General features: G+C 48.2%; 1 protein-coding gene across 2 annotated transcripts in view; it reads left to right on the top strand.

The window, feature by feature from the left end:
• TENM4 (teneurin transmembrane protein 4) overlaps positions 1 to 12,525 on the top strand; it is a 792,376-nt gene that overhangs the window by 365,691 nt on the left and 414,160 nt on the right. For both annotated transcript variants that reach the window (XM_015115340.3, XM_077964103.1), the window contains 2 exons: positions 5,839 to 6,126; positions 10,733 to 11,002. In XM_015115340.3, coding sequence (XP_014970826.2) covers positions 5,904 to 6,126; positions 10,733 to 11,002 — 493 coding nt within the window. In that variant the 5' untranslated portion in view covers positions 5,839 to 5,903. The remainder of the gene's footprint in view (positions 1 to 5,838; positions 6,127 to 10,732; positions 11,003 to 12,525) is intronic.

The raw sequence follows: 12,525 nt of genomic DNA, 5'->3' as shown, positions 1-12,525 counted from the left end.
TCAGAACACTGCACCATCTCTGGAGCAGGCTGGCAGGCCGAGTCCCTGCCAGGGTCTTGCACGTCTCACAGATGGGGTCAGTGGCAATGTGCTCTCCTGGGGGCCACATGCTCTTTGTCTTGATTGGAGCCTCTTTGTTTAGCCTGAGGCCTGCAATGACTGAGCTGCTAGTTTGGTCCTTAGGTATGTATTTGCTACTTGAGCTTCCCAAAACATTCTCACCTGCCTAATTTGGTCTATGTTTAAAGTAGTTACATAATGTATTGTTTAGAAATAACAGCACAATAATAATGATGGCATTGACAGTAATGACTATCCGATCCCTTATACCAATTGATACATTACAGTTTACAAAACATCTAACAAACTCAGCCTCTTGGAATAAGTTAAACGTCTTGTGCCCAGGGCCACACAGCTAGGAGGTGGCCAGGACAGGCCTTACTCCTAACCTGGAGCTCATTCTGTCACTGCCAGGGTAGAGGGTTCTGGAAAGAAAGTTTGGAGTTGGACACATCCAGCTCTTGAGTCTCTTTCTGTGTGACTGCAAGCCAGTTATTTTACTTCTCTAAGCCCCAGGCTCTTCATCAGTAAAATGGGACCAATTCACAGAGGCAGAAATGGTGAGAACTAAATGAAATCATCTCAAGCACTTGACTGGTGCCTGGCCTATGGCAAACCCTGAGTAAGTGGTGGCTGGTGTTATTATTAGTTCGATGATGATGATGATTGCTGAAAGCCAAAGAAAGTAAGGGGTGAAGCTGTATCATTGGTCAGGATCCTAACAGGAAACAGAGTTCACTGTAGATGGCTTAGAGGAGCAGACTTTAATGAAGAGATGGAGGTGTAGCAGGCTCAGAAAGCCAGCCCTGATGGTGAGACACCTGGGCTCTAGCAACAGCAAGAAACTGGCACACCCCTGGGCCTGCACAGATGAGGGCAGGGGAAGATGTTAGCAGAGCCCAGTATGAAGCGGAGGCCTGGAGGAGGGGCTACCTGTGGGAGAAGGCATGTACAGAGGACTAGAGAGCTAGAGGGGGCAGCGAAGACACATTCTGGCCTCTCACCTAACACGACCCTGCCCCCATCTCCTCCTGGTGCCGCCGTTAGGTGAGCCCACCCAACACCACTTGTAGCGGCTCAGCAGTGTTAAAGAGTATGGGACGTCTGGCAAATGGCAGGCAGCTCTGTAGGACTGAAATGGAGCGTGTGAGTCTGCGGGAGACAGGTTGCTCTGTGGCAGTGAGAGGAAGCAGAGAGAGACGAGGAAAGTCAGATCTCCAGAAGCCTTGGATGTCACGCTCATGGGTTTTATGGGGAACCCAGAGGTTGGTGGGTAAGGAGGGAGCAAACACGTTTAGGCACGGATATGTGCCATGTGCTTCTGTGCTGAGCCTGTGGCTGGGGGTTGCAGGGTCTGAGGTGGGCCCCTTCCCCAGCATTCCTTCTGTCCTTCTGCTGGGGAGCTCCAGGTCACTGCACTGAAGTCTCTTGCTCCAAAGGGAGCATTTCTCCACTGTCACTCCTCTTTCACCTCAATCTCTTCTTTCCTGCTGTCAAATGCCAATTTGGGTGTGAACCATACCTGACCTCTCACCTGTTCAAAAGCAGTAAATACTTGCTGAATTACTATATTAAGCCTAAAATGTGAAAAGAAAATGTAAAGGAAATGAGAACCAGGCGAATGTTCTCCCTGCCTCAGCTTTGTGACAGGGAAGCTGTGCGTTAGGTGTGTATGTTCTTAATAATAATTGGTGGTTACTGAGCCTTTGCCTTGATGCCAGTGTCTTCAGTCAACAGGCATACACTGATGAAAAGAAATAGTCATCCACCAATTTAACAGCCTAAAATGTTTCTCAGCCTTATTAACATGTGCTTCTGAGGGGATGCTCCTTCCCCAGTTATAACTGACACCTCCCCGGATCTTTCTACATTATGCTTTTTAAAAAGAAAATGTGTTTGTTTTTTTCTGATGATAATAATAGCTAACATCTATTGAGTACTCACTGTGTACCGGGGACTGTATATGCTAGGGGCACATATTAACTCATTTAATCCTCAAAACAACCCTAAGAGGTTTTACAGATGAGAAAGCGGAAGCACAGAGCGGTTAAATAACTTGCCCAAGGTCATTCACCTGGTCAGTGGGGGATGCATACTTCAAGCCCAGGCTGCCTTTGAAATTTAAAAAGAGAATACATCTAAGCAATGCCTCTAATTCAGCCTTAGATTTACTTAATACTTTACTTAATTGGTAGTGAACTACTAATATTTTATGTTATTTAGGCTTAATAAGAAGACATGAAGTAGCTGCCAAGTAGTTTCATTCATGCATGCACTTAACAAGCATTTTGTGAGCACCAGATACCAAGCCTGCCTACCCTCAAGGAACTCTAGTCAAGGGGAGAGGCAGATGTGAAAAAAGATCAGCTAGTGGGCTGCACGTGCAGTGATGAAGCATCATACACACAGTCAGAAAGGCCACGGAATTCACATCCAGGAAAGTGCCAGTGGCTCGGCAAGATGGAAGCGAGGTGAGCGAGAATGACAAGAGCCTTCATTTTGACCAGGAAACTAGAATTGACCCCAAAGGCTCAGCAGGGTTGCTAGAGGGCTCCAGCAATAGCATGACCTGGGCCTCAAACATTTCCCTGGCACAGCCCATACAGCAGTTATACCCACTTGCTGAGTTCAACCTCAGGATCACAGTTCTTTCTCCTCTTTGTATGCAAGGGCCATGTAACCTTGGGCAGCATACTTAACCTCACAATTTCTCATCTGCAGTCTGCAGAAAATCATAATACCTTTATCACAGGGTTGGTGTGAGGATTAAAGATGTTATATATAATCACAGTAAAAGTAAGCAATAATATTAGCTACTAAGAGTCTATTAGCTATAATGTTAAAACCATTATTAATATTATGAGTTATTAATATGAGTTATTAGTGAATCATATTAATGATGGCTAACATTATGGAGTACTTATGCTTATTATTATCATCATCATTATTGTCACTCAGGGGTTAGAAGTAAACAGGCAGAGGCAGCAGTTGCCATAAATCCTCATTCAAATTATACCAGAACAGTGCTTTGGGTTGAAAGCCAGTATTGGGTCATGATATCAATTTAGAGTTATAATCAGTCATTTTTTTTAAAATGAAAGAGAATGAGATAGAACATATCAGAGTGCATTTCTCATCATGCAATAACTTGTGAATCTTTTGTTTCTCTTTTATGCATATTTCTCATCATGCAATAACTTGTGAATCTTTTGTTTCTCTTTTATACATGTAAACACACACATTCACATACATCACTGTGTGTAGTGGGTCACTATGTAAGATGTTATAAATTTTTTTTTTTTTTTGAGACAGGGTCTCACTCTTGCCCAGCAGGGAGTACAGTGGTACCATCACAGCTCACCATAGCCTTGACCTACAGGGCCCAAGCTATCCTCCCGTTTCAGTCTCCTGAGTATCTGAGACTACAGGCATGTGCCACCACGCCTGGCTAAAGTTTTGTTTGTTTGTTTGTTTGTAGAGACAGGGTCTTGCTGTGCCCAGGCTGGTCTCGAACTCCTGGCCTATAGTGATCCTTCCACCTTGGCTTCCTAAAGTGCTGGGATGACAGATGTTAGCCACCCCATGCTTGGCCATAATATGTTTTTCTAATTATGGACTGCAGTCAAGAAAGTTTTAAAAACCCTGGAGTAGAAGGTACTATCACTGATCTTCCTTGTGGTCCTGCTTCCCAGACACTCAGAGGACTATCATCTTGCCAGCTATTGGGAGACTGAGCATCAGGATGGCAGAGCTCAGAGCTCTGGGTTTGAGCCTCAGTAACATAATTTGATTTCTCTGTGTCTTGGGTTGCACCCCTTGCCCCAGCATTAATTTCCAGGGATATTTTGAGAATTGGGAACCAAAATAGTGTCACCTATTCATCTTAATTGGATCTAGGTATAATCCCGAGGCATTGCAGTCTATCTAGTTAGTGCCAGCTTTGCAACTAACTCACCATGTGGCCTTAGGCAGGAGACTATATGGCCCTGGGTCACTGTAGCTTCATCTATAAAATGGGGATGAAAATAATTGTAATCTCTACTTCACAGTTATTATGAGGCACCAATAAAATTACAAATGTTTCTACTCTTTGAAAAACGGGCCAAAGAGCTGTCTCTGATGTCCATGATCAAAGGCAGAATTTGGAAACTGCGAGCCTCAGAGCAAATTCGACTCAGCAGTCTGTTTTGTTTGGCCTGCAAAGTATTAAAATTAAATAATAATAATAATGGATCAATATCTTAAAGTCATACATTTTATATCTAACTCCAAATTTCCAGCTTGTCTTAAAAATTCACAAGACACCACTACCCCCCAGACATTCCCACCCATACTCCCACTTTGCAGCACAGGCAGGCACTTGGACAGACCCACCCTCCCAGCTGTCAAGGCCCCACCCTGGATACTGAGGTCTGATGTTGGCAGCATTTATCACAGCTCTTGCTCTGCTGTTTCTCTAATCAGACAATGAAGCAGGGGAATGCCTTGTGTACCCATGCTGCTCTGAAAGCTGGAGCAATGGAAAGCCAGAACTGAGCAGGTTGTGTTTCATAAAAACTAAGTGATGCCCTATGTCTCTGTGGAGGATATTCTGCTTTCCTTCTGTATTGAGCTCCTGGCCCTGTATGGTTGTGTTTGCTACCCCAGAGCTAAAAGAAGACATTTGGAGGGAGAAAGAGGGTGCTATCACAAGTCGAAAATCCAGTGGTGTCAGTGTAGGGCAGAAGGGTCAAGATGGGGAAAAGAGAATAAAGGGTTATTAGGAGCTTCCCACCAGTCAGACCCCCTAACAACACCCAGATGCATGGGGCAGACACTCGGCTGCCCAGTGCTGATGGTGGCACTGATGAGATGGGCAAGTCTGGAGGTGAGGGACATTCTCTGAGTAACTGCAAGGGCACTTTTGTGTACTAAGAGTAGGAGGGAGACATCTCAGGGAGGCAGAATGGAATAGGAAAAATGCAGGCTTTAGTGTCAAACAGATCTGAGTTCCAAACCTGGCTTTGTTACTTGACACCTAAGTGACCTTGAAGGGGGTTCTGAATCTCAATTTTCTCATGTGTCAGATGGGGATGGTTAGCTGGTTAATGAAACACATCTTTATTAGGCGCCTACTGTGTACCAGCTCTTGCTCAAGGTGCTAGAGACCAGGAGTGAGCAGCACAGATAAAGTTTCTGCTCTCATACAGCTTACAGGCTAGCGGAAGGAGATGGGCAAAAAGCAAATAATTATATAATCATCTGGTGGTGGTTAAGTGTGGGTTGGTTGGTTATACCTTGGCTCGTTTCCAAAAAAGGTTGGAGAGAGTAATAACATCTCGGAAGGTATGAAGATTTACTAAGATAATATATGCAAAGTGCTTACCCCAGTGCTTGCGTGCAATCATCCATCTCACAGATTTTTAAGGAGCCCTGGGCTAGAGCTGGGTCAGGCCCTGTTCCACGTGGGATGTGACGGGAATCAAACAGGCTTGGTTCCTATCTAGGGATATTACTAACCACCAGTGCCCTCTGGCCTTTGCTGTCAGCTTCCTTGGTGCCCATCCCTGGAGGAGGCCTCTTCAAGGTGAATAGGCTAAGTAGCAGAAAGGGACAGGATTTGTAATTAGAGGCCCTGGGTGCGAGTCACTTACCGGCTGCGTAGTGGTGGAGCGGTACCCTCACTTCTGCTGCCTGGGGTTCTCTGTCCACACTGCTGCAAGGGTTAATCCAGGATCAGGATGAACCCGGAAATGTTCTCTGCCTCTCACGCCCTGTCTTCGGTTTCCCTGGCTCTAGACCACTCGGCCCTGAGTGCGGCAAGGAACCTATTTGTGGATGTGGAAGAGCGCGGGCCGGAGGCCATGGACGTGAAGGAGAGGAAGCCTTACCGCTCGCTGACCCGGCGCCGCGACGCCGAGCGCCGCTACACCAGCTCGTCCGCGGACAGCGAGGAGGGCAAAACCCCGCAGAAATCCTACAGCTCCAGCGAGACCCTGAAGGCCTACGACCAGGACGCCCGCCTAGCCTACGGCAGCCGCGTCAAGGATATGGTGCCGCAGGAGGCCGAGGAATTCTGCCGCACAGGTGAGGGCAAGGCCGAGGGGGCGGGGCCTGGGCGCAGGGGAGCTTGGCTCAGGTAGGCATGGGCTCAGGTAGGCATGGGCTCCGGTGAGCGTGGCGCAGGTGGGCCTGGGGCAGGTAGGCGTGGCACAGGTGAGCTGGAACACCAGTTGGGGTGCCATATCAACAGCAAGTCTCTGCCATTTGGGCACTTGGACCTGGTAAAAGCCTGCCCTGTAGTTCATTCTTGGTTCATTTATTTTCTCCCTTACTCACTTCCCTGGCATAGTGAGGTGGTTAGGAGCTGGGCTCCAGTGTTTGTCTACCGGCCTAGAGCTGAGTTAGGCTTCCCTCTAAACCTCAGTCCTCAACTGTTAGATGGGCGTGAGAAGCCTCCCTACTGCACTGAATTGTGGTGAGGACTTAATGAGATGGCCTTTCAGTGGTAAGCATAATAGCAAGTAAGTGCTGAATAAATGTTAGTTCCTAGTTTTGCTATTCATTCAACAAACGTATTTAGCAGTTTCTTTGTGTCAAGCCCTGTGTGATCTTGAGAGGAAGACCTTCCTGAGATAGTTAGACATGAAAACTTAGTAATTTGTAGGATATCCTGGTGCCTGGCTTCCTCTCCTGCACTTTCTACCTACAGTAGTCCCCAAAGCCTCTCCATCCTGCCCCAGTATTCAAATCCATCCTTCTTAGCCATTCCCTCTGACACTTCCCAGTGCAAGCTATTATCATTTTTCTTGGAGGATTAACCACAATCACCCCCCTTCACCCAGAGCTGCCTGCCTCGAGCCATTCTCTGTACTGCAGCCAGATGAAGCTTGGGGGTGACTCCCTGTTGCCCTTCAACTGAGCTCCCCCTAACATAGACCACTTTCCCCAAATCTGTTCCTGTTTCTCTATACATTTTTTGTCCCCTGACTCTCCACACTCCACCACTCATGAGCCAGCCCTGCTGAACTGCTCAGGTTTCCATACCTGTTATGATATTTCTTTCCTACCATGGTGCCTCGGTGATTCCTGTTTTTCGGCCTGCAGATGCTTGAGCCCTCTTTGATGCCTGTTGGGTCATGACCAATACCTGACAATTTGTGCAGCCCATCCTGATTTTGCTCTGCCCTTCTCCCTCTTCACAGACAGGGTCAGCTGAGCGCTGTGCTATGTAATTTATATGCATTTTGACAATGTTATTTAATTCTTACAACAACCCCAGGGTGAATCATTTGCCCAATATCACAGAGGTAAGAGGAGCTGGCCACACACACACACACACACACACAGAGCACACCTATGACCTCTTCATTTCTATTCTCTACCACAGGCCTGTATCCATGTGAAAGCTGACCTGTTAGCAGGGCTGCCTGTGAGGCTTGAAAAAATGAGCAGTCCCTTTCCCAGCTTATGGTTAAGGCTCCAACTCTGGCATCAAACAGACCTAGATTTGAATTGTGGCTGTGCCATTTTTACTATTCTCAGCTACTTCACCTGTGCAAAGGGATAAACAGTGCCTCATAGGTGGTGAGGATTGATGAAAACTGTAAATAAAACACTTGACACCAGTACCTGGCACAGAACAGATGCTTCAGAAATGTTGCCTGCTATTAATTGTCATCTCTGGATCTCACTGAAGGGAAGAGACAAAATGGTCTCTGAAAGCTTTCCTCTTGCTGTGTCCTGTCCGTAAGTGACAGAGCTCAGCCCTGGCTGGCTTGGACCTAGCACATGAGGCTCAGGGAAGGGGTAGCTCCTTATCTTTGTAAATAACAAATAAGCAGTCTCATCTCATAGGCAGGCATGTGCGTAGCAGTTTACAAAATACTCTCCTTCAAATTATCACCCTGGATCCTCAAAAATCCTTTGAAGGTAGCAGGTCATAGATTATCATCCCATTTTAAAGACAAGAACATTGAAGCTCAGGTGATCACCAGCCCAAGATTGCACAGCTAGATGTTGAGTGAGATGGGATGTCAACTCGTGCCCTGAGCCTCAGGAAAGAGGCCAAAAAGGACATAAAGCAAGTAAACCATGAGGACTTCTTAAACTGGATGAAGTAAATCTTCCAAACTCACTCAGAGGAGCTGACTATCTCAACAGGATCATGGAACCCTTAGAGTGAGCCCTTACCTTGCATTTCTCCGGTCCAGAGATGTCTTAGCTCACCGGTATTGATGCTGAGTCTGGCTGCTTAAAAGGGTATGCAGGACAAGCCATATGGAAATCAATGCAGCCCAGGCTGTTTGTTGCGAATAAATTTGATTTTTCACTTAATGTAAGAGTCATTCTTCATAACATGTGAGTGGCTTCTCTTTGAGAGGGCCAGCCCGGCAGAGAACAGATAGAACTGTGGATGGGGACAGGGGGCGAGAACAGGACAGGAGAGAGGAGCGTAGATCAGAGAGCGGCCAGGGAGTGTGATGTGCAGGGAGAGCGGCCAGGGAGTGTGATGTGCAGGGAGAGCGGGAAGCAGACTGAGGAATTTAGGCTCTAATTTAGCCTTTTCTTTTTCTTAGGTGAGCAAAATAGGAGGGCAGATTGGAGTAGGGCACAGAGGAGTGGTATGCAAAATGGCTAACATCTGGTTGGCCCAGCCTCTAACCAATCAGAATGTCTGCCTGGCCACCGAGCAGAGCCCACAGGCTTCTATTATGCCTGGTCCGCTGACATTAACCCTTTGTTTAGTAACTGGATCATGAGGAGACTGCCGGTATTGGGAAAGGGCTGGAGCAGCCAGAGCAGAGGCTGAGAGGCACGGGGTGTGGAAGGAGGCACTGAGGTGGCTTGGCACAAGTTATTTACCAAGCTGTGTGGAAGTACTTCATGGCTGTAACCTGGCATCAAGGCTGTCCCAGCCTGAGCCAGCTGAGTGGGAGGCCTGAGGCACACCTCCACCCACCACCACAGCCTAGCGCAGCAGCTTGCATTTCAGCAGCACCCCAACTGGTCTCTCCTCCCCACTTTCTTGTCCCCTTATCTGTTGTCCAAAGTACTACCAGAGTGCGTGCGTGTGTGCGTGTGCGTGCGTGTGTGCACGTGTGCGTGTGTGTGTGTGTGCACGTGGGTGCATGTGCCCGCAGGTATGTACGTGTGTGTGGGGTTACCTAACTTTTACAGGGCACCTACTCTGCAGCAGGTGTGATAGGTGTTGGATCCAGATAACTAGCACACACTGGGGGAGCACAGGGTTATCTGTAAGAGTGAGACACACCATTATAATAGGATGGCATCTCTGCTGGCTCCCCTTCTACCTCTCTGGCAGTTCCTTCTTGCTTTTCTTTGTAGGCTTGTCCTATTCAGTCCTGGCCTTTAAAGCTTGGCCATCCACCTCTTCTGCCTTCTAACTCATCATTCTCCACATTCACTCTCATTGCAAACCTCTCCTCTGAGCTCCTCACCCCAATATCCCACCTTCTGCCCCTGCACTCCCAGAACACTCTCTGTGGTCTCCGCACTTTGAACTTGCACACTTAATCATGTGTTTGGTTGTGTCTCCCCTACCCGCCAGAGAGTTCTGTAAAGTTGGGCACTGTATCCTATTCACTGCTGTATCTCAGTACAGGCCCAGGGCCAGCGTGACTTGGTTTAAACGTGTTCTGCCTGATTATAAGTCCAGTTCTCCAGATCATCACTGTAAGTGGGATCTGACCCTTACTGCCTTTGTATACTCCCTCTTCCTTTTCCCTGCAACACATTCCTGGAAATACTAGAAATATGGGAGAAGCTGGTCCTGAATAGACATTGAATTCACATGCAGGAGTGACAGGGAGGTTAGTTTTCCATAAAGTCAGCATTCTATTTGTCACTCGAGTACTAATCCTAGGTGACCTTCTCTCACCCACGTCCTTCCCAGCCTCTGTCCTAGGCATTGCTAGGCCTGCCCGAGCCCTCAAGAGACCTGTCTCCGCCAGTTCCCCATCACAGACCCACTTGGAGTGAGGAAGCAGCAGCCAGAGCCTTTTTCCTGGTACAAGGCTGACTTTTCTCTGCCAGTCCCCATCGTCTTCACTCTCAAGCTTCAGGCTTTCTTGACCTGGCCAGAAAGGAACTTCTGGCCCCAAGGGAGCCATTTAGATCTCATTGACTGGGCTTCTGCCCTGCTCAGGACTTGCTGACCATCCTCCCTGGAAAAGGAGATCTGAAGCCCTCGGTTCATTTTCACAAGCATTTATTGAGCCGCTTCTGAGTACTGTATTTTGTTCTAGGAACAGAGATTTAAGAATAAGCATAAGCAAAACATGGTGCCTGCGCTTGCTGAGGTCACTTTCAGCAGAGGGTAGACCCTGAAACAACTCTACTGTGCAGTACGACCAGGCCCAAGGACTCCGGAAGGAGCCTGGAAAAAGTGACAATGAATTCTGCACAGGTGTTGGTATTGAGGTAGACTTCACAGAGCAGGCGCAATTTGAGTTGAAGCTTAAAGGAAATGGAGGGTTCAGGCTGGTGAAGAGGGGGCAGAAAAAGCCCTCCAGGCAGAGGCAATCACTTGAGCAAAGGCGTGGGCATAGAATGCCACAGCAAGTTCAAAGAACGGCAGTGAGTCCTGGGGTGGGAAGGCCCGGCTTCAGGCAGAGGCAGAGGCAGACCTCTTCTCAGTGCCCTAACCAAGCTCACCTGTGTTTCCTCCCAGGTGCCAACTTCACCTTGCGGGAGCTGGGGCTGGGAGAAGTAACGTCCCCTCACGGGACCCTGTACCGGACAGACATTGGCCTCCCCCACTGCGGCTACTCCATGGGGGCCAGCTCTGATGCCGACATGGAGGCTGACACGGTGCTGTCCCCTGAGCACCCCGTGCGGCTGTGGGGCCGGAGCACACGGTCAGGGCGCAGCTCCTGCCTGTCCAGCCGGGCCAACTCCAACCTCACGCTCACCGACACCGAGCACGAAAACACTGAGACTGGTAAGTGGCTGGTTTGGTCTGTGCCGGGTGCCTGGGTGGTGGAGCTGGGGTTTTATTTACAATATTGATTTCCTGCTCCATTGCCTGGGGCTCTGGTGAAGTTGGTGAAAAATTGCTTTACTCTCAGGGATCAAAAGTCAGAGTCTCTTGCAGAGTCATATGAAATGCCCACCCATGAGTGACATGCCAGAGACTGGGTCGCTGCTCTTTCCTTCCAGATTAGGGAGGCGCATAAAGCTCTGGGTCATTGCTTATAAGGTGCCTGTGTGCAGGGGAGAAGAAAGGTCATGGGGCAGTGGTAACAGATTCCCCATAGTTTGTCCTCTACCACATCAGCAAGGCCTGGTCCTGCCTGAATCCTGCGCGTTCCATCTCTAGCTCCAGGTGCTCAGCAGTCCTGGGCAACCTCCAGGAACACTGTCCCACATCAGCATCTTATGTTGTTCAGAGGATGACTTCCAAACAAAAAGTGTCATTTGGGGATAACTTAAAACTTGAGGTTTAGGGGAGATGTTGTCAAAGGGTACAGAGTTTCATTTAGGAGAAATAAGTTTTTGAAATCTATTGCACAGCATGGTGACTATAGTTAATAATAATGCATTATATATTTCAGAGTTGCTAAAAGAGTAGATTTTTAAATATTCTCACCACAAAAAAATAAGTATGTGAGATGAGGAATATGTTAATTAACTTTAGTTAATCGTTCCACAATATATTTATGTATCAAAATATCATATTGTGCCCTATAAATATATATAATTATTATCTGTCTATTAAAAATAAAAAGAAAGTGAAAAGACAAAAAAAAAAAACTTTAACAATTAAAACTTGAGGCTTTGCTGCAGCTTCCCCCGATCCCGGGAAGTGCCAGCTGCACACTCCTTATTCCACTCTCCTCCCTGAGGCTCCTTCCCAAGGCCTGAGAGAGGCTGTGGGAGGAAAAGATGGCACCTGGTTCACACGCCTCCTTTTCGTGGTGGAGGAAAGGGGGCCCAGTTTCAGTGTTTTCCTCTTTCTCCCCTTGGGACCTTGCTGGCAGAATTCTGAGGGGCTCTGAGTCTAACGTGGTCCTGCGTGGAGACTAGCTCCCGGGGGGAATCTCCCCTTCTGTGTATTTCATGCCTTACCAGCCCCTGAGCAGCTTTGCTGAGCCAGGTCAGCACCAAGGTGGGTCCTGCTGAGGCCTGGCTGCAAAGGAAAGAGTGGCAGAGCCCAGGAACAGCCCCAGCACCTGGAGGGCTGTTTCTGGGAAACCCAGTGAGGAGGAGGTCCGCTGGTGCTTCCATACCAGAGCTGGCAAAGGGGTAGGGGAGGGCAGTCTGAATTATTAATAGAATAGGAAGCACCTAGCCCAGTGCCCCCTGCTGGCTTCTAGCTTCAAATGTAGATCCTCGTGATTCCTGCCCCGGATTCCCCTGGATCAGGGCGGGAACAGGTCAGAGATGAGGCTTAGAGGGGTTAGTCTCTGAAGAGGAGGCTCCAGCTGAGTGGTGTAAAACCAAGATGGATCCCCAGATTGGGGA

Source organism: Macaca mulatta, chromosome 14 (genome assembly GCF_049350105.2).
Source record: "Macaca mulatta isolate MMU2019108-1 chromosome 14, T2T-MMU8v2.0, whole genome shotgun sequence".
Taxonomy (NCBI): Eukaryota; Metazoa; Chordata; class Mammalia; order Primates; family Cercopithecidae; genus Macaca; species Macaca mulatta.
Note: the sequence above shows the minus strand (reverse complement) of the source record. Positions and strands in the feature narration are given on the sequence as shown.